We start from the raw sequence: 27,050 nt of genomic DNA, 5'->3' as shown, positions 1-27,050 counted from the left end.
GCAAATGTCTAGAAATAGTGGCAAATGCACACTTCAGTACAAGACAGAAATAGAAATGTAAGGCAACGATAGTGTGGGCTTTATTTAAGTTAAGGTGATTTTTTTTTAGTTGCTTGAAGTTAGTAAGGTGGAAAATGACACAAGTGATCTTCAGGGTATGAGCAGCAGCAGGTCTGAAACTCACTGGTCAACAGATCAAATCAACAGTCACCTTAGCGTAATGGATGTACTTTACAGTGTTTGGGAGAAAATCCCAACAATTAAATTATCCTCTATGAGCAAGCACTTTACTACGGTGGGAAGGAAAAACTCCCTTTTAACAGAAGGAAACACTCCAGTAGGACCTGGATCAGGGCAAGGCAACCATCTGCCATGACCAGCTGAGGGGTGAGGGGAAAAGAGGAAAGAAGAAAGACACGAGGAAAGAAAAAGCGCAGGGAGACAGTCAACATTCTGCAGAGCTATATAAACATGTAGGGAGTGAAAGGAGGTGAGTGGAGAAGAAGTGCGCAGTGCATCACAGTATATTACATGAAATCCTGCAGCAGCTAGAGACTAGTGCAGCAGTACTATGGGTTTGTTCAGGGTCAACAGATCTAGTCTTAAGTATAAGCTTTATCAAAAAAGTAAGTGTTGCTACCTGCAATTGACAAGTATGTACTTAGTGTTTTAAGTAATATAGTGGCTGATCCACTATTTCTGTTTTGTTTCTTTTATGTGTTCTTGGTCTCTTAGCTATATCACCCAAAACTGTTATGTAGACCAACATTGTGCAACTTTACTACAATGGATGAAACAAAGCTTTTCATTTGCAGCTTTTTTTTTTTTTTTTTTTTAACATGGGCTGTTGATGTCATTGACTGAGCAAAATATAACTCCAGTAAGACAGAAATGAGTATATCTTCCAATAAAATAAATGCCCTATTTGCAAATGTTTTTTATTTTTAATTTTTAAAAAGATGCACTGCAAATTTTAATGGTTTCTTCTTTTGCACAAACTCCACCACTCGGTCATTATGCAGAGTTCCTCCAGAAAATCAATGCTACTGTAGTACTGTTATTCTCAAAGGATGTCAACCATGAGGTGGAGATGTAGCATCAATCTGTGGAGTTTGAAACTTTTTAAAATATTAACAATCTGTAATCATGTGTTTGTCTTTAAACTATGGGGTTTACCACAAGAGTTTCTCAGTCTTTCTTTTATTTTTTTCACAAATCTGAGTTGAACTTACTTTAACTTACTTAACTCTGTATACTGTTCTTTTGTTCCAAATGGTTAAGGTCATCAAAGTTTGGAAATTCGTGTGGTTTCAATAAAATTTTTTAGAACTTGGATGGCTGAAGGTATGATTTTTAACATGTCTTGGTTTGATGATATTATCGTTTCCCTTCTTTTTTCTGATTTCCTGGCACAACCAAATATTACTGTGTCATAATTAAGCCCTTCATTCCCTTTAAGAGGGCGATTCAACACAGGACAATATTTGTACAGCAGAAATCCAAGAAGCTCCAGCAAATTTGTGACTCTCCTACATGAAAAGCAGACAGCTGATCTTTGATGTAGAAACTAAAGAGGTTAAATATTGTTTTTAAAAGAACATTTAGCAGAGACAAAAAAACCTGCCTGTGGACTCCCTCCACTGTGAATGTACGGGATGACACTGACAACTGAGAGCAAGTATTCAGCTTTTAACACTTCAGCATCACTTCGCTCTCTGCTGAGCTTGACAGATCAATAGACTGCCTCACAGCAGGCCCTTGGGAAGTAAAAAGACATCACAGCAGTGTCATTGCTTACCTTTTTACAGTGACAATGAAACCCGAGTATGACAAGGACCCCAATTTGGCAGCTATCTTGTGTTCCCTTTTAAAAGCCTAATTAACTGTTTGATTGGCTGTGAGAGTCAGTGCTGGGCAAGTATGTGAAAAGTGAACAATCCAGTTCTAATTATTTGTCAGTTCAAATAGATATGATTGCGTAATTACAGTCCCTAACCTGAACCCTTCAAAGATGAACACCGTGACAGAGTCTGTTTGGGAAACTCAAGTTTATTTAGACTATATTCAGCGAAGCAGTCCTGCTGGCACCGTATATCATTAAAAGTACCTGAGTCTGACTTAAGAGTTGTGTTGTTGCACAGAAAGTTTATCAGAAGAAATGCCCATTTGGAGATTTTTCCACTCGTCTTTTTGTTTCCAAATATCCTCCCTTACATGATAAAACTGTTTCTCAATTCTCCCACACGTGCTGACTGGTGAATGTAGGTCAACACAGATAGATTTGAAACTTCAGATTTTGTAATCACTACATGGTGTTTGCTATTATTCTTTTTTAAACTTCAGGAAAAGTTTGAGGAAAGTTGAAAGTTGTTTTTTCAGGGCAGTGGAGAAAGAGTCAACCGCACAATCTATTGATTCAGCTATGTCTCATCAAAAAAGGTCTTTCTTTAGACAGAACGTGATTTTGGCACAAAAATAACCCTTTCTTTAACTTTCCTTTAATTTTCTGTGCTCTACCATTAAAATAAACAGGCAGGAAAATGTATTTATTTAAGTTAGAAAAGTTAGAAAAAGGTCTTTTTTTTCTTCGAATCGTAAATTTACAGTTCTCTCGGTGTATTTGTTCTTTTTCTTCTGCGTCGAACATGTGGTTGGGGCATACTTTCTGTGCCAAACACTGTTCTGCATTTGCTGTAAAGGAAATAGAAACTTCCAGAAAATTTCCAGAGTCTTTGCTGAAGAAGCAATTCTTTGTCTCGAATTACACCAAACCACATTAAAGTTACATATTGTTTTATATACTTCTTCCAAAACTGATGATTCTTCCACTAGTTAAGAATAGGCTAATATGTCACAGACCTGATGTTGTCTTAAAAGAAAGGAAAGCACATATGGTAGATATTCAGGACAAAGGAACTAACAGTCAATACTGTGTTTAGATTATACATACTGCTGTGAGTATTGCTGTTCATGCCTCCATGGTAGAGGAAAGGATGGATTTCTTTGAGGGGATAAAGATATCAAAACAATAAGGGTAGCAAGAAAGAAGAAACGGGTTGCAGACCATAATTTTGCGACAGTGCTGTTGAGCCCTCATCACTCATCACATCAAACCTTTCTAATAACAACCTTCACTGCTCATCTAAGTGAATTCTTTCGGGAACAGGTACAACAGGTATCTGGTTGATGGTGTTAACCGTTTTTATTTAAAATATTCTTATTTTCCTTTAGGCAATATTCTGTTACTTTTGCTCTCCTTGCAGTGATTTGACAGTGGGGATTTCACTCCTTTAATTACTTCCGCAGCAAATTGTTGACACCATTAGTCAAGGCTTTGATTTGGGATAAAACAATAGCCCCACAGCTCCAACTAATATGTTCAAGCACTGGCTTTTTGTGCCCTCTGCTGACAGATGATGGATTTTGCATTTCAGCTGTCTACGTATTATACTATAATTTGTTAGCAATTAGTTAACCATACTTACTGTAGTGTGTGCCTTAGCTTTCTTTAGCAAAGTGTTGAATGTCATTATTCCAATTTTTCATGAGTTCCTGTATAAAATATAAACTTTTTATTTTTGTAGTTTCTCAGATAACAATAACATTATTTTCTCAGTAGTGATTCATAATTGCATGTATGTAGCTTATGTATGTATGTAGCTGAGTGTGAGTATTAGTATGTTTGCTGGTTCGAACTTGTAACATTGCCCATTTTCCTCGGTTAGGTTGTTTTTCAAGGGGTTTCTTGGTGTGGACAGGTGCCTTCGGTATGTTGTGGGCACACTGGCAGATTTTCCATGTCTGTACACCTCAGTGCCAGTCTGTGTGGGCAGCAAGGAAGCCACTTGTAGGAGCTGTGTGAGATACACAAATTTAATGGCACACGAGGATTCAGTGCATATCAATTATTTTCTGTTTCAGCTTCAGGTGTCACCCATTAAATGCTGATGTAAATACACTTCTTTTTCTGATGTCGCAAAACCGCTAAAAGTAGGAAAATCTGCTACGTCGTTACTAAAAAGCTGTAGCTTCAAAATCAAAGTTTCTCAAATAAGCTGTTAAAATTAGCAGTGATGGTTTGATCAGTCAATACTCACTCATTGAAGCCTGACAGATCACAGATGGGAAGGTTGCAGGTGAAGCATTCAGGTCATTCTGCTGGTCTTGAGTAGGGTCATTTCCTGCAGGAACAGGACAAACTGAAGCACACACTGAGAGTGACAGAAAACAAACACTGAAAATACAAAATAGCAAAGTTAGTGTAAATATATACTGCTGCGTATTGGAAATGACTCAGCTTCAACTTTGATGTCAGTTGAAGCTCACTTCAGACTTCTTGTACATTCCCTTTAACTAAATACAGCAGCAGATTGTTGTACCTGTACAGACTCCTTGTCCCGTTTCGGTTCCCTCCCCTAGCAACATTTCCTGCAGCAGGCTGTCCATTTTGGCCTCGCCAAGCAGCTGTGCTAAGTGAAGAGTTTCAACCATCTGCCAGGCCACACTCTGCAGGGGAGGCAGGATCAGCAGGAGTTCCCCAAACCTTCCCCGCTGCTCACATGTTGCTTCTTCTAAGAGAAGATGGGCCTGGAAACGGAGATGTCGAACCACCTGAGGACTCTTCAGTCCCGAACAGTCTGCATTATATAAGGTAAGAAAGTCCTATGTAAATATAATAGGGAACCACTTAAATAAATGCACTTTGGTAAAGTTTAATCTAGGCATGGGTAACCATAAGTTGGAAGTGTAAATAAAAGAAGAAAAGAAACAATAAGACAATGATAAAAATAATATCAACAATCCTCTCAGAATGAAATGCACTAAAGAAGAACTGCCCAACTGATCATCACGAAGACAATCCAGAATCCTGTTAAAACAATAGATAGATTACCTAAAATATGAATTTTTAGTGTAAATACGAAATATTCTGTTTGAAGCAAGAAAAAACAGACCCATCCCATCTATAAAGCATTGTTGATTAGGCCTGCCTTTCTGTATCTGGGCCAGCACAGCTCTCCTTAATTAATGCAGCAATGAATTCTGAGTTATGCAGTCACTATTTTACAGAAAATATCTGTCTGTGGACTGAATGTCAACGCACAGTAGGTGGTGCAGCAAGACAACAAACGTCAGGATGGTGTTCAAGTGCTGAAACCCAATAACAGTTGAAGCTAGTTGGACTTGTGTGAGAGTCTGTTGACGTTTTTCGGTCATAATTATGCAGAAATATAACAAATTCACAAACTTTTTCTCCAGTTGAGTGTTATCTATTTGACAGATGTGATTACTTGTACAAGGCTAATTTTGTATAATTAGGGGAAAGGCGTGATGGGAGTGTTAAAAAAATACAGTTTCAAGTGCAAATGAAAAAATAAGCAAAGTGTTGAACAAACTATATGTGGATAAAATTGAAATCAAACCTAGAATATGACTGATTATATTTATCTCTGTCTTGGACAGAGATGAATATGTTTGCCAGTTCAGGCCCTTTGGACCTCCGGTCTATCCCTACCACAACAGGTAAATGGGGAATGAAGTTAAGCAGGCAGCCTCTCTGCCTGACTGCCAAGAACGCCACCACATCCTGATATTAGAAAATCTCTCTGAAACGTACTGAACTCAGACCGCTCAGACTAAACTATAGCTGAAATTGGCAAGAACAATAAACCAAGAGAGAACATTAAAAAAATCAACCTTTTTTCAGTGCAATAGAAAAGGGCAAACAGAAATCAACCTCATTCACCTTCTCACATGCTGACTGAACTAACCTGGGGCAAAGAAGACAATCGTCCGGAGGCAAGCAAACTCTTTGTCTGTGATGACCAGCTCTCTGAGAGGTTTGACCAGCTCCTCTTGAATTCTGAATGCCACTCTGGATATCTCTACTTCTGCACCTCTCAGTGGGATCACAAAGTCATTACCTAGTCAATTAAGAAAAAGATATTCATTCATGTCCAGGAAGTTTAAGTGTGAAGTTCAGGCTACAATGCACAAAATACTACAGAGGACGCATCTGTCCTACCTAGAAGAATGACATTATTATAAGGCAGTGAGCGTCTTGCTGCCCCTAAGATAAGATGTTCTGCAGAGTGGGTTCGTAGAAGGGTTACCTGCAAGCACACATACACGGGTTTCACATAATGTAAAGAGTCAAACTTGGCATGGACAGATATATCTTAGCTGTTTAGTATAAAAGGTTCATTCCCCTTTGTACCCTGTCATCTATTGGAAGGCTACAAAACTCTGGGATGTGTTTAGCCCATTCCACCAGCAGGAGGAGTTGCTGCTTCATGGACTCGAACACCTCTCCCACGCCTGCTGTCTTCTTGGTGGTGATGTCATGGCTCCTAGGAGAGAGAAGTGCTGGGAACTGAAAGAAACAAAGTATAATCTGAATTCACAGAAAACACAGGTACCATGGATGTAAACCTTAGTGTATGTGTGCGGTTAAGGAGATAAACCACAAACATTCTTTTTTTTTTAATGCATCAGTTTGACCACATAACAATCCATTTCAAAATTCCTGCATTGGTGTAATTAGTGTACCAATCATCTGATTTATTTGTGTCTCTCTATGCTGCAGTAAACCCTGATAACAAACACTTGCAGTCTTACATGGTGTCCTACTGAGTTTCTTACTATACTATGTAAAAGCAGACAAAGCCAAATCCTATTTTCTTACATGTACAACAAGTGAAAGAGACACAGTCTGATGTGATGTTGTGCTACTTAAAACTTGCTTAAAGCCTGCCTGATAACAACTGCTAAATCGCACCGAGTCTTATGCTTTGTAACGTCACATTACTTCTTCATATTAGTCATTGTGTCAACACAGTTTGTTACATAGCACTTAACAAATTACAGGTATAAGAAGTGTTAATTGACAACAGTCTTTTTTTTGCACACTTCATCCAATTTGGATATTAGTCTCCATTTAAAGTGTAACAATTATAACAGACTTTAAAAAAATGAATTTAGATAACTGCTGTTTTAAAAACAGCACATCGGCTCAAATATCATGCAAATGCACATGAGTGGGCCGTCATGAGATGCACCCAAATGGTCCTTCAAATAAATGCCTGCTGTAACTGCTGTAAGGTTAAAAGACGGTTCATAGGTGCAGGGCAGTTAAGAAGAATCACTTTGTTCAGTAGCTGTGTGCTTTAACATCTTTTTGCTCAGAAAGATTGCAGTCTTGCATTTATTTGACTTCAGATTAATCTACTTAAGGACCAAAACTATTTTCCTTTTCTGTTAAATTCAGTTAACTTTTTGGCTTACTGTGAACCAAAATTAATTCATTCAAATCATGTAACCTTAGAATTTTCCATCTCTTAGCTTTATTTAAATCATTTCTAAAATGATTTAAAAAAAAAGTGGTATACGCATTAAAAAAGGATTAATTTCTGCCAAAGAACATAACATCTAAGACCAGTAGCGTGTTACCTGCTGAACAGTGGTCTCTGCCTGCAGCAGCACACTGATGGACAAAGTGCCCACTGTCTGCTCCTTGGCTCTCTGACTGTTGATGCAGTCTCTCTCATTCTGAACAGCTGGACATTAAAGAGAGGAAAGAACCATCAGGCAAGCTTCTTGGCATCTCCGCACATTAGCCCTGCACTTGACTGTTTTTTTTTTTTTTTTACTCGCCTCCTCAGCAAATACATCCCGAAAGAAATGCCCTACTCTTCATCTCAACAGAGTCCCTCTATCCCCCGTGACACTGAAGCTGCTGTTTATGGCTATATTAGCCATGCCAAATGCTGCATACTCAGGAAATGTGGCACAAATTGGATAAAAATAAAATTCTCCGGGAGTCTCTTTAAGTCTCCTTCTGTTTGCATATTTAAGTGTATCTATTCCAGGATTTAAAGGAGTATAGAGTGAGTAAATGTTACATTCTTTAATATGAAATGACTGAGAGGATGATGAAATGTGATAACGAAAGGGTGCACAATTATATTTCATCTAATGCTGGCAACATCCTACTCAAGGTTTATCACCGGTAAGTATAAAGTTGCAGTAGAGGAAGTATGGGGAACCGATAAGAAGTATGTAGTACATCTAAATGTAAAACAAACCTGGAGACGTTAATATTTTAATCCAGCCGTGTAGACTTTCCTCAGTTTGATGTGCTTTAATGTGACATTTTGTTTTTGACAGCTTCTTACATTTGCTACTGACAGTAACAGTTGATGTGGAGGCTTGGGCGCTTGGTGATTAAGATTATATTTTGAAGGGAAGATGTCATCACATGTTGTTGACCCATCCGCTAGTGTCATTAGAAACACGGCAATCTGGATGGCCTCAGACTAATTCTAAAATGGCTCTACAAAGTCAGACAACACAACCAAGTGTCAGAGTAATCAGTCATCAGAGGTGTCCTCTCAGCAACCAATCTGGAGCACATTAATCAAACTAAAGGAGGAAAAGGAGCAGCAGCAGCACCGGCAGGGTCCCTCTGTACTTCACTGACATGGCGCTGCATGACAATGTCACAAATGAGCCTTCTGTGGAACATAAATTAAGTTTAGTTTTGGAGTAAACAGTTACACGGCTTCCTCGGAGGTCAAGTACAAAATAACACGATAGTTGTTCAATATTTTACTTGTCCGTTCCCACTACAGCTGGACTTGAAAGTGTTATTAGAACATGTTATGCAAATCAGGCAAATTAATGAAGTACACGTTTAAAAGCGTACCGCTGGCCATGACTTCAAAGGGTTGTGAGCAACTGCTGTCCAGAAAAATGGAGAGCAAATATTTGGCCATGCTCAGCCGTGTTAATTATTCATGTGAAACGAGGCTCCTTTGATTGCAGCGCTTTCTCCTTGCTTCTTAGTAGGAGTCGATAAAAGATAAAGCCAACGATAGACACAGTCCACGTAAACACACCTGGAAATTGACACTGATACGTTCACTGTTTCTCAAGAAAGATTTTTTTTCCGCTCCGCTGTATTGATGAAGTGATATTGATTGTTTTAGTTTTCATTGAAGTAGACAGGTTTAAATGTAAAAATACAGAGCAAAATGTGAGGTCCTGAATATTCTCAATACGATATAGCTGAACCTTTTGTGTAGGTTGTTATAACTAAGTGCATTTTTTTTTTCTCAAATTAAAGACTAAAAGAAAGTTGTATTACACAAAAAAGAAAATCTTAACTCTAACCTTCCTTTCTCATTCCGGCCTTGAAACACTTTCGTAGCCTGCAGTAGCGGCATTGGTTCCTTTTGTCTTTGTCCACAATGCATTGCCTGTCGAACCTGAAACGAATGCATCGTAATGTATAAGAGCTTCATCTCAACCGCAAACAGTTCACTCAGAGTTTCAGAGAATTTACGCCGCTAATGTTGCACTGAATGGTTAATCTGCAGCTTTAGAGTGAGCAGCAGAGGTCAAGTAAGGCTCCATTATTCATTTTTTGGAATTTGCTAGTTATGTACTTTCTGAATATAAATGTTATAGCTCAAAGTATGTTAAACCATGTGTCACAAAGACTTCATTTTAATATATTGGTGATTTTTTCGGTATAGAAAGATTGTTATGCTTCGTACAGCAATCAGCTGGCCCTACGATAATACTCACCTACAGCTGTAAGTGTGGTTGTTGCGAATGCTCCTCCTGAAGAAGCCCTTGCAGCCATCGCAACTGGGTGCACCATAATGTTTACCTGTGGCCCTGTCTGCACATATGGAGCATTGAGTCTTCGCGCCATCAGTCCCTGACAGAGATGAGGAGGATGCTGACCCTAGTGAACCTAAGGGACAGCAGAAAACATTCAGATAATATGCCTGCGAGGAAAGGTTTGAATAGCTGTGTAAGAAAGTTGGATTTTGTATGAACCTTTTTAGCTGGTCACAAATGAATAAGTAAATATCTCTGAGCTGCTTCTAAACAACACAAACAGAAAGATGGCCATACTCCAAAGAACCTCCACTTTGATAGGAACAAACGTGTGATGTGATAAAGAGGATCTGTTATGATCTTGTTTTCAGTGGTGGGTTACTAATATAATGTTTTCACCTGAATCTAAATGTTCCAGCTTAAAGCATGTTAAACCACTTATTACTGCATTACATTATTGTTGCATGTAAATCTGTGAATGAAAGCTACATTCAAAAAATGCTGTTGTGAGTGAGTTACCGATAGAGATGTTTTACTTGGAAAGACAGAAAACCCAATTTTGCCTTGACCTTTCTTCCCCCATTACATTAGAGTGAAAACTACAATTACCACCTTGTGTCTACCACACTGTTATGTTGCATTTCACCTCCATGTCTGTCCAGGCCTCACCTTTGACCTCTTGGATATAAATTGCGCAAGAGTCAGGATTGCAGAATGTACCTTTAAGGCATTTTTTGAGAAGCAGTGTTATAAGTTGGAGAGGCTTTTCCTGTCTCTGAGCTTCTGTTTTCATTTGCATTTTAACTCAAATTGTGACTGAGGGCAGGCTACATGTGATAAAACAGTCACCATCCAACTGGCTGGTGTAAGGTGAGTAAGTATGTAATAAACAAGAAGCAGTCTGGAAAACAAGCATTAGTGTGGTTGTGTGTTTATGGCTGTCATCTTCTTCACGCTGTCACAAATATCACCATTTCATTATCTTTTCATATTAGACATGTATGTGATATTTTTTGTCACAATTAGCTAACCAAGTCTTGAATTCTGCCAAAAAGTATTTTATGAGGTCACGTAGAATATTTCGACCAACTCCGATCAGCTCATCCTTGATTCATTTTAGGATTGTAGCTTCTGATTACCATCTATTTAAGTTGTAACTGTACTCTGCATTCTAATTATGTTACACTTCCATCTAACCCATTAACAGAAAAACGTAATGAATCATATTTCACCTCTGTGAAAATAAATACCCTTGTACACAGAGATGAATTTGCAGAAAGGTGCTGATCATGCACTTTTGAACCCCTCAGAATCATCTTCGCACTGCTTCATAGCTCTGTCAGGAACAGTGTGAGGATAATAAAAGCAGGGTTATAGGTAATGATATCAGCTGTATATGAATGGCATGGACCCCTAAGGAACACTGTACCCATGAGTAAAAGGTAATCCCCCATTTAATTAAAGCAGCTTAGAAGCCAGTTAAGAAGTCCACTACTCTCCTCTGGCTAATTTTACACTGGGTACTCAGTCTCCCACCGTGTTGCTCTAAACTGCATCTTACCCCTATTGTTGCAGGACTGTCTTGCTTTAAAAGCACTGACCATCAAATATGCTGTCTTGGTGTAATATTCCTGCACTAATGCACATATTTTACATGCCCCCAGCTATAATGTCTGTAAATTGCACACTTAGTTTAGGCAGATGAAGCAGCTAGGGATTTTCAATTTAACAAGGAAATGCTTTCTGTGGCCAAAGATCAGCTAGATTGAATTAAGAGATTAGAATACATTTGCCTTGCAGTTATCTGGATTTAAAGAGCAGCCTAGATGTAAAGCTTCTTCATTTAAATTGGCAAGGAAAGAGGCTGATTCAGCTCAACAGAGTCCTAATTAGAATGACATTAGATCAGAATGTAAACTGATGTAGACCTATGGAAAAAGTAATCTGCAACTATTTTAATAATTTATGCCTTATACATAAACATTTTTATGCAACAATGCCCAATATGGACTATGGACTTGGACCTTGGACCCTGTGAAACTCTGGCATTTCACACTTGGAGATAATTTCGAGTATTAAAATAAGGTTAGCTGGACCCAAGTAGACTAATTAATAAAAAAAAAAACTAGATCCCTAAAGTGATGTATTTTCAAAGCAGATCTCTTTTTAATAATCAGTTATGCAGTTTGGGTATCTTTTGGTGTGACGACAGACAACACTCTGAAGATCTATACTTGTAATCAAGAGCAATTTAGGTGAAAGTTCATCATACCTGTTTTATTTGCTCGTAGAGGAACCAGCATCATGTTGTTTAACAGTTTAGTCTCTGTGCTGCCATGAGTGCACTCCAGTTTAAGGATAGCCCCAGTAAGCTTCATGGTCTCTGGACTCTGTGAAGGGTTTCTGAGATATGCAAAGCTCCAGCAGTGTCAATTTTAACTTCCAGGTCATGCATTCGGCTTAGTTCTCATCCCTCACAAGTCTCCCGTGTGTGGGTCCAATTCTTTTCCTTCTCACTATTGTTTGAAAGCTTTTGTTTTTGTGCTCTCGAGCCACTCAACAGGTATTAATCTTCTTTAAAATGTCACTTCTAACATTCTTGTGGTGTGCTGAAAAGCTTGCACCATGACGATCCTCTCAAGTGACCTCTCATTGACTGAAATTGGGTCGTTGTCCGTTTGCTGTTTTGTCTTATCTGTATCTGCAAAGCATATCGAGGGGAAAGTTCAGAGACAAACTTGGCTCACTGTGACGAGCACAAATAGATAAGACCAGTGTTAGTTAGTTAGATGTTAAAAATATAAATGTCTTGCTCTTTTTCTTCTTTTATTTATTTATCTAGCTTTATTAGGAAGATAAATGTGATCAAATAAAGACAAAGAAATCCAAAGACTACATGCTGGGATGTCTTTCATTGATTTTAGGAAAGGTATTCTCTTAGCTTGGACAATCAATATGCCACTGAAGAGTGATGTAGCATAAACAAACAGAATGGGAGACTGTTGAGAAGAGTACGGGCCATGCCTGATTAACCTTTTGTTTTAATTTTTGAGGTAAGTAATACAAGACGGTGCCACATTGCAGGGGGCACAAGTGACATTTATTTACGGAGGATAGCTGTTTGTGTCTCCCTTCTACTGATAGAAGGTATTTTATTTGCTTGATAGAGACAGACATCCCTCTTTTGTTCACCTTTTCACGTAAGCAGACTATTGTATATTTGGTCTTATTGATCAGTGCTGAAATCCTCAGGTTATTCGTACAAAAGTGCAAAATCCCGTGGTTGTCTCTTCATTCACTGCTGTTGCTTCAGAAAATGTCATTACAGCTCAGGAAAAAACAAAAGCAAAAACGCAAAAAGCAAACCGTAGCTTGATGTATACTTCAAAAAAAGCAAGATAATTGACCTGTTTGAAAAAAACTGATGTTGATTTTGGCTCTTTTTGTTGCTTCTGAAAATATGGCTCGGATTAAGAATCAGGAATGCTCTGTTTGTTGTAAGATTCAAAAGGATGGAAGTATGCCTGTGGTGTAAGACTTTAGGATAGTCGTTCACAGTCTAAACTCTGTATGATCTCAGATACAAAGAGAGCACATATACCACGATGTGGCATTTTAGAGTTCAGGTATTCAAGTCAGGGTGTGTTAAGGCACAGAATTCTAAAAATGTGAAAGACAGGGAGAAAGGTGAGCATCGTCACACAATTTTTTACAAATTATAACAAATTATATGTCAGACCACATATGAGCTTCCCCAGTACCGATATCCATCATACTTTGGTGTAATGGGATTTCCTGGGTGAGTAGCACTCCCTCCTTCAATGTCATGCTAGGCCGTGGGTCAGACCTCCCCTGGCAGTGGCTCACACACTCAAGCATTGCTTAGGTGATTGATTGATCATAAAACCCCCAAAGCCATAAGTGGACTACAGAATGGGTTTCTATGGCTTGTGGGTTTCTAACATAAAAGGGTTAAAAATGAGTTGTGAATATTGATTGTCTACCCTTTCCATCTAAAAATAAATAGAAACAGAAATATTTTTTGTATCATGTTGTACCCCACTGATAAGCAGGATAGTGTAAATTATGTGCAAAATATTTTTGATCAGCTCTTGGTTATTAAATGTTTAATAAATTATAAAATGTTACATTTTATGATTTATTAAACATCCTTGGAAAGTTTGTCATTCAGAAGAAAAGACGGTTTTTGTAAGCCCACTAGGGGGAGACAGAGTACACTACATCTGGCCAGACCGCGCTTTGCAGGAGCCAAAGCTTGGAAAAGGACAAGATCAAGATGTTTGTTGCACATCTACTCAAGATTTACTTTCTTTTATCCTAAACACCAACGAGCGTCATCATGCACATGACTAACATTCTGGCTGTAACATCAGCTGGTGCATTACAATATAACACTATTTGACCAGTTACACAAAGTAGAAAAGAAAGAAGATTTATACACTTCAATCATTACCACAGTTTTGATGCTTCAGTTACAGAAGACAACCTAAATTTATTCTATGATGTCTCAGCTCTTATTGCTATAAACACTACAGAAAACCCTGGCTGACAACTTGCAGAAAGCTTTAACTATAAAACAACTTTAACACTAAAATATGAGGTAGATACAGGAAAGCTAGATAGTATATAAACAGGATATTGTTAAGGATAACTATTTCTATTATACTGACACAGCAATCTAAAATAACATTAGATTTTTATACAGCTTTATATTTTGCAAAATTAAATAAATATATCAAAACTTGCAATGTGTTTTGGGGTTTCATCACGGAAAACAGATTTAAAGACAGAAGCATGCCTATAAGGACTTGGACAGGCATAAACTCAGAGCAATCTCAGTTGTCCAGTCTGTTTTCAGGCCCTCTGTCCTGACAGACCGTCTGCCTGCCCATCTCATGTCTGGGCTACTACCAACTCCAAGTTTGACCCTAATTCATTTCAATAATTTATACATTTCTAGAATTACAGCAAAAATAAAATAAAGAAGTGCTGTACAACACCACGTAATAAAAAAAATAAAATATTGTACAAATAGATGCTCTTTAGATAAGAGCATCTCTCCGTGGAGCATTACTTGGGTCCAAACAAGGTCTGACACATTTGTCTCAGTGAATTTGATTAATAAAGCTAGATCTCAAATCTCCACATGAATACCAATTCAATAATAAGCCCTCAGCCTTTGGAGTTTCATTCAAAACTAGAGGAAAGTGAAACAAAGCAGCAAAAATTGGTCATAAAAACATGGTAAGCCCATGATTTAGTGGGGCGATAAAGAGTGGAAAGGTGGTCATTCATCATGGAGGCTAGCTCACCAGGAGAGAGCCTGTCAGAGACACCACTAGGTCTGGGAGGCATTTTGAGAGAGAAAGAGCCTCCGGTTGGCCCTACAACCTGTTTGTTTCAATGTCTTTTCCAGACAGACACATACAGACTTTACATGGGTGACGAGCGCTTTGTCTTTGCAGCTCCATTGTCACGGTATTCCTGAGGGATGGGTGTTGTTAGCTGAAAAGGAGGGTGAAACTTTAGAAGGCTTACAGCTGCAGGACCATTTGATGGGAACAGGAAAAGCTTTATTGGACTTTTTATTGTAACAGTGTCAGGGGTTATGATGTTTCAATGAATTGCAAAAGGCTCTGAATAAAGTTTGTGCCATGAGACCCTTATGGCCAATTGAATAACACAAGTTAAAAATAAGTAATTTTTAACATAACTTTTAGTTTTAAGGCTAAAAACCTACCCCAAATAGCCATCTATTTATGAAACAGACTTTGTTTGACATGGAAACTTAAAGTGGTGTCCAATGCAATAGATGCATATGAAACGTTTTATGAAACTGTGGTAAATTGTTCATATTCTTGTTAGCTGGAGCGATTTGAGGAATAAGTTTCTGTTTATAGTTAAATTATAATTTGTTGTACATTTTTGCCCTGATGATTCAAAGTGAAAATTTTTTAAAGGTTCAGCAAGTGCAAGACAAACCTAAAAAGTAACTTTTTTGTGTACTTGTTTCCTGTAAAGAATAAATTACGTTTTAAACTGGCTTGCTTCGGGAGAATCGTCACTTCCGGCTGTCACCTGTAGTTTTTTGCTCGGAAAGGAATGGAAAAAGTGGACGGAGACAGTTTTCAGTAATTAAGATGCTAGAAAGATGTCCTCAAAAAACAAGTACATTGTCCTACTGTTAAAGAGACTACGGAATTGTTAAGAGTTGGGCTTTAAGTCAGGGGAAAGGATGCTAAAAGTCAGCTACCTAATTATATGACAGTATGCTTGTTACTGGAGTGTGAAAACCACCGACCTACTAAATCATTGTTAACCATTAAATGTCTGCAAAAGCCAGAAAAATGGTACACCTTAGCCAGCACTGAAGTATTTAAGTTAAAAACAAGTAGAATTTAAGATTAAAGCGCTTAAGAAAACTATATTTATTTATATATATATAGATAGATAGATACTCGCAGGGCTGCTCTGCAACTGTTAATGTTACACATTACTAGCTTCCAACTTCCGGTAGTTTGTCTAAATTAGCCCCATAACTGACACTGCATTGTTTTCTCTTACCCTGACCCTACAGCATCACCTAGCATTCAAAGTAGGGTTAGAAAATAAAGCTAATACATAAAGTGCAGCAGTACCCCATGTTTGTTTTGAAAAAGCAAATTGGCACCCACTTCAGTCCCATTTACATGATGACTACCTAGCCATGTAAATAACCAATTAAGATATTTTGTGAGTAAAAATATGTAAAAAGGGTCAGTAATTATATTTATTTATTTTTTGTAATCATACTTCATAGGCATTAATTAATGAAGGCACTGCGCCCTGCTTCATATGTGGCCTAGCAGTGCTGAATGCTTCATGAAACTTTGAGCATGGAGCTGCATATCGAGACATCTTTAGTTCATTGTTTAAGTGAATTTGTCTCATAGAAAAAAACAGTAATCACTAAATAGGATTGTAACCATGTGCAACACCATTAACTGATTTACAGCTGTTGATGGGTAAAAACGAAGGAGCCTGCCACCCCTGCTTAAAAAAGAAATAAATAAATAAATCACAAGACGCATTATACACCAGTCAGACACAGCATTAAAACTAATATTGTATAGGTCCATCTCCTGCTGCCACAACAGCTTTGCTCCCCATAGGCCTACTCGCCACATAGTTTAGGGGGACTCTTCCAGACCTCTGAACAAACTGTTGTATCAGCCATCAACTAGCAGTGGATCCTTTATTAGGTCCTTTTAGTTAGCGAGGTGGGGCTTCATGGATCAGACTTGTTTTTCCTGCACATCCTATAGATGTTTGATTGGACTGAAATTTGGGGAATTTGGATTCTAAGTCAACAACTTTTACTCTTTGTCATGTTTCTCAATCCATTCCTGAACTATTTTGCAGTGTGGCAGTGTCCATTATCCTGCTGAATGAGGCCAGCGCCATCAGGGAATACCTCTGCCATGAACAGGAGTGCAACAGTGGTTGGTATGTATCAAAGTACATGTATTTGTAGCAGAGCACATCACACTGACTTGCTTCCTTCCAGCAGTGCGTCCAACTTCCATAAGTAATGATCAAACCACATGACAAAAAAAGGCCACCATCCTCCGCTGCTGGTCTAATTCTGACACTGTGTCCCCCTTTTGTAGACCTTCTGGACCATGATTAGGCTCAAGACGGGCTCAGACCCGTTTGATCCGCTCTGTATTCTGTATCTATCATAGCAGCATGAAGATTTTCGCGGAGTACAGTAGCTCTCCTGTGGGAGTGGGACACACATGTGTGTGAAGTGCACAAACACCCAAATGTTACTCTTACTAACGACTGATATAATAACGGTCTCATTCCAAAGCCACGTGCATTAACATGGTGGTGGTGGGTCCACAAAGTTGGTCATATAATAAGTGATAGGTGGAAATTTGGCAGGTGCACAAATTTCAAAGCCATTCGAAACAATTTTGATTCTGACCTTTATGAGTAAAATTGACTTGACTTATTCTCTACTGTTGGCTTATGAAAGTCAGTTGAAGCTCCTTCTTTCTTGGTGTCTTCAACAAAACAATATTTACAATTTACAACTTTTTCAAGTAAATAAATTACATAAGTATTAAATATTTGTTTAATACCCCACTGTCTAAGTACACGAACTCTCCATCCATCCATCCATTTTCTGCGGCTTGTCTTGGTCTGGGTTGTGGGGCAGCCGTCTAAACAAAGAAGCTGAGACCTCCTTCTCCCCGGCCACTTCCTCCAGCTTAACCAGTGAGGCACTGAGGGATATAATATCTCCAGCCTGTCCTGGGTCTGCTCCCAGCTTCCTTCCAGGTAGAATATGTCTGGAACGTCTCATTCAGTTGGCATCCTACTGAGATGCCCAAACCACCTCGACTGGTTCAGTTTAATGTGGAGTTCTGCTCTTGAGTCGCTCCCAAAAGCCCAAACTCCTCATCCTGTCTGTAAGAAAGAGTCCAGACACCCTTTGGAGGAAGCTCATTTCTGCTGTATCTGCAGTTAAATTTTTTCAGTTACTAACCACAGCTCATAGCCATAGATGGGGGCAGGAATGTAGATGCTTCAGCAGCAGCTTGAGTGAGAGCAGCTATGTGTTCTTTTCATGCTTCTGATGCGAGTTCAGCCGACAGTAACCAGTTAGCATAATCGGTAGAACATCCCAAGCACCAGCAGATAACTTCTTGTAAAACAAGAATACAGATGTAGCTACATCGCACACCTGAGTTGTATCTATCCTTTTAAACTATCCTTGGCAAGAAGTCAGATAACTATATATCCTAAAGTGTTTTAAAAATCTCCATTTCGGGGAATAGTCATGGCACTCAACTGCTTTTTAAAACTTGTGCTTTCAAGTCAACCCCTTTTAATTTTTTTTGGGAGTGTTATAGAATCAAATTAGCACTTTATGCACATGAATCACAACCATGCCACGATTATTACCGGCTTATGTTTCATTTTGGAGCTGCTAGCAGCAGTGAAGTGAGTTTTGACATCAAAGCCAAGTGTTTCAGTCTGCTAGCTCTTAAATCAGTGTTGTTATAGTGAATGTGTCCTTATGTGATATTCTTTAAAGGTCATGATGTCACTATGACCTTGAGATTTTGAACGTCTTGAAGTGCTGTTGATTAAGTAACGTAAGATGTGGGTTGAACAGACTACTGTTAACAGAAGTTCAAGAATGGCTTAAGTGGAGAGCCTCTTTTCTTGTCAGAATTAATAAAGCAAGTCTTTGTGTGTATTCCTTTAGAGCCGCTTTTCTGTGCCACCCATCTGTTTTAAGGTCTTTCCTTGTTTTGTTAAAAGGAAATCCAGCATCTTAAAAAGTGTTAGGGCTCAGTGTATCAGGTTTAAGAACAGTTTGAAGCAGTGCCTCTACGTTTTTGCCATTTCTAAAGTGTCAGTGGAGAAAATGCCATTTATTTACTTGACTTTACTTAACTTTGGACATTTTTTCTGACAGTAGTCTTTCTTTGTTTTAAGGTCTGAGAACTGCAAGAATAATAAAAACATAAAGAGTGCTGTGAAAAATGTTTAAAAACCTCCCCTTTTTCCAAGCTCCTCTGTGAGCCAGCATTTTAATTAAAAGCACTTGTTCCTAAACCTGTGCTTAATATTTCCCATTAGTCACATTTGAGGGATTACAGACAGCACCAATGCAAATCAAAGATTAGATGGAAAATGCAGATGTGTGAACAGTGCGGCTCATTTTATAGCTATCATAGCTCTTTAGTAATTTCAAAAAAATTAACTGGCAGTGACAAGGTTCCCTTTTCACTTACAAATAAAGATGACAATCTTCTGAAAGAGAAATGTCTGGAAGAGATTTCTTGGTTGGTCAGCAGGGGAGGTCTTCAAGGAAGCCAGGAGATTTCACTGAAAACATATCCTTTTCAATCACATTATAAGCACTATGCAATAAATCCTCAAAGGATTTTATATTAACTTCATTAGAATGGAAGATGACATGATCTTCTTTTGTGACTATGGCTCTTTTTTCAAAGAGACATTTTCATTTCTTTACTGTGGACATGTCACAGTGGAAAAATCATAGATGTTAAAAAAAGCAATTTACTGCTAGATTTCAACAGAACAAAGCCATTGTTATTATTATCAGAAACACACAGGTTTTTGTTATTGTGATGAGTCAAAGTATCTGCTGGGGAAAAGACTCATTATGTTGAATCTAAATGTACCTAATTACATTACACTACATATAAAGGGTTATTTTGATTGGACAGTAAAAAGTGTGCTGAGCAGCGCTTTGATTTCCCGATCTGGTTGGTGTGCAACTTTTACATGGATCACGAACACTGTAACATTTGCCCTGCGCGTTTCGTATTCTTTAGCTTGTCTTTATGCATTGTAAATCGTTTGTGACCGCTGATACAAGGTTAGCACCCCTGTCAATCAACCCTTGCTTAGCGTCTTCATCAGATTGTGCAGAAATGTCTCAGGACAGCAAAAAAGTGCAAGACTGGATAGCCTCTGCCCTCTTCTTCATTTCCTGCTGCCCTCTGCTCAAATATCATATCCACACGTGGATATGGGTTAGTGTTTTTGAAAAGCATACTTTAATTAGGTGCCGCTTGTGCCTTGGGTTTATATATATCTTTAAAAATGTGCTCTGTGTTTGATCCGTTAGAGAAATGTAGTTTTTAATCCTACCTCCTACAGTGGTGTATCAGCAGTGTGATTCAGCATTTAAAATGCACTGATGACTATTATTCAAAGCAGATAAACCCCTTTTTTTTGCTTGGGTTCTTTTTGAGAGACTGGGGAAGAAGTGACGGATGGACAGATGCACTGCATGTCTAGAGGAAGGGAAAGCAATGATCAGCAAGGAGTTTGGCCGATGCTCAATGCGAATATTAAGAATTGTCACTGATAACAACAAACACTGCATGAATTATATCGTTGCACTGGCATTTACAATCACATCTTTGCTTTTGCCCTCTCATTCTGTTTGTGAATTAGCACCCTGTCAGCTCTCCAGCATATTTCCAGAGTGGGAAGAGTAAGGGAAGGGAGAGAGAAAAGGGAAGAGAAATGACTGTGCAAGCATTTTAAAAACAGGTATGAAAGTGATTTTTTTTTTCCTTTTTTGCTGTTCAAGATTTTTGGCATATTTATGGAGTGTTACTGTAGAAGCGGCCCATTTAAGGCTATTTGCAGAAAGCGCACATTGTTCACATCAAGCTCACAAAAGCTGAAGGCACAGCCATGTGATCGTGACCTCGCCGCTGAGAGCCAAATTGCACGAGGCAGATGGGATTCAACATTTGTGAGAGCTCTATACAATTAATAAAAGAATCACGTTAGGAAAATAAATAAAAAATGTAGGAGCGTTATTTCTCTTAAAGCTTTGTGTTAAGGAGCCTAAGGCGCGCACACACACACACACAATTCTGAACTGGAGAGGCATGCTATCATGCCATTGCTTAATCTGTCAAAACATCCACCTCAGTAAGATGGAAGAGAGAGAGAATAGATGTTAAAAAGTTGTGTGTACGAATGATCAAATATTTTACTCTTATCCCTGCTGGGCTTCCTAACGATTTTTAGGGATGATTGTGAATGTGTAATACCTTCATCATCGTATTATCTTGAATCACATTACCTTCAGTACACAGTGTTCAATAGCGTTTCTCTTTTTCTTCCTGAAAGATAAAACACTCCACCACAAGCGTTTTATTGTGAAAACAATACTGAGGAACCAACATTTGACGTACCTTCTGGGAAAAACACTTGTTTTTCTTTTTATATTTAAAGGTATAATTAAAAAAAAAGCTTCATAGAAAAATAAAACAAACATAGTTACCCATTGATTTCAAAGTGATATCTTCTGTGCAGTATCTGTGGGATTGTTACAATGGAAAGCTAGATGCCTGTATTGTCCTGACTTCAGAAATGTAACCACTGACTCTTGGGGCTGAGTCAGACGAAAATGTGGTGTGCTTTTACTCTGCTCAGCCAAATGTGAAATAAATAAAAAGAAAGGAAAATGGCTGCTCTCTTGGCTGTACCCTTGGTCCCTTGCTCTTTGTTAAAACCATATCTCTGCTGCTCCATTGCCCCCAGCTACATTAAATCCCATTAAATTCACCTTCATTAAAGCAGTCCTCTCTACTCCTTGCAGCAGCCCTGGTGCGGGCCTCTCAAGGACAGAGCAGTAATGAGGGTGGACTGGATTTAACCTTGAAGAGTACAGGTTTTCATTTCCAAATCAATAACTTATGGTTCAAAACTGCCACTAGATCCTGGCTATAATTTTCGAGCATTAATTGCGTGGATTATGTTTCTTCAGCAGCGAGAAGGTATTTAGCTTTAAGCTGCAGTGTAGAGATTGCATTTATCATTACTTTCCCCCCCTTTTTTTATAGTAGGAATTGACAGCTTGCACATTTTCTATATCACTGAGTTCGTGTGCATATACACTTTGGTGCACAGATGGGTTGACTTAAGGAGTTTGTATTTCAAAGAGTCTGTATGAGTGTTAGTAATTAGACTCTTGGTATAGTTTTTTTTTTTTTACAGTAAGACCAAGCAGAGGGCAGGAAGCTGGAATTTTCCTCCTGCCTCAATCTGGTATTGCAGTTAAGTGTCATCATTCGCTGTAAAGAGGTCGAAGTATAAGAAATCTCCTTTACAGCCATGTAAGACAAGTTTTGACAGTCACCTGCTGTCAGAAGAAGCAGGAAAATGTGAATTATGGATGAAAAAAATTAACAGTTAGATGATAGGCAGGCAGCAGGGATATGGAGAAAAAAAATGTCTGACCTACTGTAAAAGAATTGAAATTGTTTCAGCTCCTGTCATTCTCTGCGTTTTAGTGGGGCATTCTCTGTAGTGGGGTTTCCTGTCATTGTCATATGACTGTATGGAAAGCATTAACTTGTCCTGCGGTGATAATTTCTGCCCGACATGTTCTTAATATGAAATATCAGATCTTTTCATAAAATAGGGAGGGCTGAGGCTGTGGTGATCACTGGAGCTTAATTTTTTAATCAACTTCTCTTTTAAATGAAGCTTTATTAAATTACAAACTCACACAGTGGGAGTAGGACACCGGCTGAGATGGACCAGTGTTAAAAAAAAAGATCATGTGTGATAATTAAATAATGTTAATAAAAACCCTTTGCTATCATAGACTGAGAAGAATGGGAAGGGGACAATACCCGGTAGCTATTTCATGCTTCTCTTTTCTTTCGTTCGTTCTCATTATGGTCTCAGGAAATTTACCATGTAAAATTACGAAAAGAAGAAAGGGATGCAATGTCTGTGAGATATTGATAGATGGCAAATGGAGACACAATTACATTCATTTTTTCTTGCACTTATATTCCTGCAGCGCATACACAGAAATTAAAGGTATTTGTTGCTGCTCAGCCAAAGAAAAGGGATTTGACTGCATTTTGTTTGAGCTTTGGCAGCTTAAAGGTCAGAGAAGTCAAAATATGCTGGATTCTGGTATCGCAAAATGCCGTATGAGTAAAACACCAATTATCTTGAATAATTTTGCAATGCAAAATGGCCATTTTTTGTTCCAAAATGACACAACACTTCTTCATGTAGCGTGATATATTTCATGTTTAAAATGTTTTGCGATTGGCACAAACACCATCTGTAACTATGCACAGGTACATTTTCATCTGCAGACTTCGGTATCAGAGAGAAATTATGTACTAAGCTTGGTGGGGCACCATTACTCCATCTCGATAATAGGATTACTAAAAAAATACACTCCTTCAAAGAGACAACAGTAACTTTCTGAGGATCCTGAATGCTGACATCAAATGTTCTAGCATTAAGTAACATTTGATGTTGGAATCTAGTTATAAATATTTTGAGGAATGCCAAGAATTTGATTTTTTTAGTTGTATTAAATGAGTTAATGAGACAGTTGATGAGACAGGATGTGATTATCACATCCACATATTCAAGTAGAGTCAGCAGAAGAGGTAGTCAACAAACCTACTAAATGTACTTTCTCATTAAAGTTTTATTTCCTGTTGAGCAAGTCAAAAATGTTAATGGGGTTTTATCATATTGAAGTAGAACTGATTATATCGTCTAGTAATATGTACTGGACAGCAGAGATGAAACACAGAGCTACAGTTCCTTTAGTGGCCACTTGAGGCAGGCTCTGTAAACCTGTTAATCTACAAAGACTCCCATGTTAAAATGCACAACTGTACAGCATTAAAAAGCATGTTTATAGCATGCTACACAACAGTTTTGCCCTCTATGGTTAGTTTCCTTCTAAACGATAATTCTGCTGGGGGTCATTCTTTTTTTATCCATCCAGGTAAAGTTAGAGCTGTGGCCACTCTTATGTATGACACGGGTAGCTGTACTTTCTTGGTGTCTGCTAGGCCTCACATCAAGTAATTGGACTCACTGAACTAGACCTCTCCACTGTGTTTGTGCTGTTGATGCGTTTTGGAGCATTTTTAATGGATCGCCAGACAAATAATATAGTTTTCTGGGCAGCTCTGCCTTTTTTAAGTAGTTTGTTTTTCAGTTTTGGTGAGTGAAATTCTAGTATTTTCTTTTAGTCCATTTAGTCTTTTACTTATCAGTGATAATTAGGTATATGTGTCTGTGCCTCGGCCTATTAGTGTGGCTTGCTAATCAACTTTGCTGCCATTATCTGATAACTAGCACTCCGGCCTTTTGTACAAATGTGGTATCTTCTCTTTCCATAAAAACAACACAGCAGTAGGTTTCAAAGTAAATCTTTGACGTCACTCTATGTCCGTCTTTTATAGAGTTTGAGGGAGCAATTCATAATGTGAGCTGTTTGCTCCACATCATAATGCTCCTCATTTCACTTTTTTAAATGGGAAAATTATACTCGAAGATTGAACCTGCTTTTGAGGAAGCCCGCATCCCCAGTGGGTGTCGATCAGACCAGTCAGTGAAGAAAAGATGTGCATTGTTTTCAGCTATAACACTAAAAAAAGAATGTGGTTAGTGCAGATTTCTTTTTCTTCCAATTCTCTCCAGCCAGCATAAAGAACTTTAACTCTGCAACTTTAAACTCTCTTCTGTTGCATCTTCTTTTCCGCCTCCCCTCACACATTGTTAACTGATTATTTTAGTCTTTAACCACCATGAACTTAAGGGTTCAGGATTAAGAAAATAGTACTTGGGGATAAAAAAAAAACAGGCCAAATCAGCAAGGTTATTATTGAAAATGAACAGTCCATCTGTTACTGTTTGTGGATCTAATTAAAGAACTGATTTGTTCTTAATGTGTGGATAATTGCTGGGGTCACACTTGTCTTCTTTTGCAAAATATGAGATAGCCGCTTCCTCTTTGTTTGACAGCTTTTGTCTCATGCTTCCTGATAAGTAGGATTTACTATATCCTGCTCTGTGAAGTGGTGTGTTTTAGTCTCTACACAAAATGTCTTTGGCCTGCTTGCTTTGTTTGACTATTGGCTTTAACATTTTGCACAGCTGTCCTTGACATTTTGGAGGGCCTTATGATTATTTATAGTCTCTTAACAGGTCCCACATTGTGCTGTGGGTTATTTCTATAATATATTGTCTCAGTTACAGTTCTGTGTTTTTACTTAGTCTCAGAGTCACAGAAATTGAACTGATGAGGAGTTTGTGGGAGAAAGACATTTTCTCTCTTGTTTAAATATTCTTTTAAAGTGGTTTATTTTTTGGTAAAACTCCTAAAGGTAGAGTTTACTTCTATTCTTTTGAATTCTTGTTTTTCAGCCGCATATAAGTTATTATATGTGCTGTTTTGTTGGTAGGTTTGGTGGCTTTAGTAATGCTTGAGATTTTGTTTCTCCAGCCTTAACACTGGGTATCACTACACAGGTACAGGAATACTGTAGGTGTAGCATGGTATGCTGAGGCCAAACCTGGAATTTCACTGTCACAAAGTAAGTCTGTTTTAACTAAAGTAAAGACGCTTTAGCCATGAACTCTCTAGTAGTAGCCAGGCCTTCTTTCCTAGACGGCCCAAAAAAGACTACAATCCCAATCAGATTCTTTTTTTATTCTAGGCTTTTTCCATTGGGGTGTGTGCACACTACCATTCTCATAGAGCGCACTGGATTAACAAAATGTGAACACCTCTGAAAAAACCAGAAGCTTTGGAAGTTTTCTTAGGGGTAAGACATCAGCAGTGATCTTAGAGCAACAAGTATTGCAGCCGTCGTCAATATGGGGGCGTTATAAGGCCATTTCCAAACAATTTGAAGTCCATCATTCTACAGTGAAAAAAATTATTCACAAGTGGAAAACATTCAAGACAGCTGCCAATCTTCCCATCAGTGAACGTCCCAGCAAATTTATCCCAAGGTCAGACCGTGCTGTGCTCAGAGAAACTGCATAAAACCCAAGAGCTACATCTCAAGAGTCCACAGTCCTTAAATATTAAATATTAAAATATTAAATTTAATGTGAAATATTAAAGTTCATGACAGCACAGTTAGAAAAACTGTGATCAAGTATGGCTTGTTTGGAAGGGCTTCTAGTAGAAAATCTCTTCTATCTAAAAAGAACATGGCAGCACAGCTTAGGTTTGAAAAGTTGCGTTTGGAACAGTGTCCTCTGAAGAGACAAGACAAAATGGGCCATAAAGGACATCTCCACAAACACCTGATATCACCTGTCAACTACAATGGTGGAGGCGTGATGATCCGGGCTTGTTTTGCAGCCACGTGACCTGAGCATCATGTAGTCCAGGGGTGTCAAACTCCAGGCCTCGAGGGCCGGAGTCCTGCAGGTTTTAGATAACACACTGGGTCAACATACCTGAATCAAATGATTAGTTCATTACCAGGCCTCTGGAGAACTTCGAGACATGTTGAGGAGGTAATTTAGCCATTTGAATTAGCTGTGTTGGATCAAGGACACATCTAAAACCTGCAGGACACCGGCCCTTGAGACCTGGAGTTTGACACCTGTGATGTAGTCACTATACCAAAGTATTCTAGAGTCAAATGTGAGGCCTTCTATCTTACAGATAAAGGTTGGGTCATGCCAGCAGCAGATCTACAACACAACGGCTGAAAAGAAAAGAATCAAGGTGTTGCAATGGCCAAGACAAAGTCTAGAAATACTGTTGTGGGACTTTAACGTGGCTGTGCATAAACAAATGCCCACAAACCTCAGTGAATTGAAGCAAGGTTATAACGAAGAGTGGGCCAGAATTCCTCCACAATGATACGAGAGACTGATAAAGACATACAGAAAACACTTACTTCAACTTCTTTACTACAAAGGTAGTAAAGGTAGCTTCTGTATCATGGGGTGTCCTTAGTGTTTCACGCTCTGCTTTTCACACTTTTTAGAACATGGTCAGTACTAGATGATTTTTTTTTTTGTCATATTCTGATACATAAAAACTCAGAACTGATAGAAAATAT

General features: G+C 38.4%; 1 protein-coding gene across 1 annotated transcript; it reads right to left on the bottom strand.

Annotated features, from left to right (window-relative positions):
* Positions 1-785: 785 nt before the first annotated feature.
* On the bottom strand, positions 786-12,296 carry hnf4b (hepatic nuclear factor 4, beta). Its single transcript, XM_003442363.4, has 10 exons — positions 11,897-12,296; positions 9,586-9,757; positions 9,169-9,263; positions 7,447-7,553; positions 6,215-6,370; positions 6,023-6,110; positions 5,769-5,921; positions 4,380-4,637; positions 4,098-4,181; positions 786-3,854 (listed from the first exon to the last, which is right to left on the bottom strand). The coding sequence occupies exons 1-10, from the start codon at positions 12,000-12,002 to the stop codon at positions 3,811-3,813; spliced, it is 1,263 nt and encodes a 420-aa protein (XP_003442411.2). The 5' UTR covers positions 12,003-12,296; the 3' UTR covers positions 786-3,810.
* Between the last annotated feature and the right edge of the window lie 14,754 nt (positions 12,297-27,050).

Source organism: Oreochromis niloticus, linkage group LG1 (genome assembly GCF_001858045.2).
Source record: "Oreochromis niloticus isolate F11D_XX linkage group LG1, O_niloticus_UMD_NMBU, whole genome shotgun sequence".
Taxonomy (NCBI): Eukaryota; Metazoa; Chordata; class Actinopteri; order Cichliformes; family Cichlidae; genus Oreochromis; species Oreochromis niloticus.
Note: the sequence above shows the minus strand (reverse complement) of the source record. Positions and strands in the feature narration are given on the sequence as shown.

Bases quoted from the DNA above. Each gene is read 5' to 3' on its own strand.
- hnf4b (XM_003442363.4), bottom strand. From the start codon at position 12,002: ATGAAGCTTACTGGGGCTATCCTTAAACTGGAGTGCACTCATGGCAGC. The intron at 6,371-7,446 runs GTAACACGCTAC...TGTTTCTTTCAG, and splicing joins CAGAGACCACTGTTCAGCAG to TTCCCAGCACTTCTCTCTCC. The intron at 3,855-4,097 runs GTGAGTATTGAC...TATCTCACACAG, and splicing joins GATCTGTCAGGCTTCAATGA to CTCCTACAAGTGGCTTCCTT.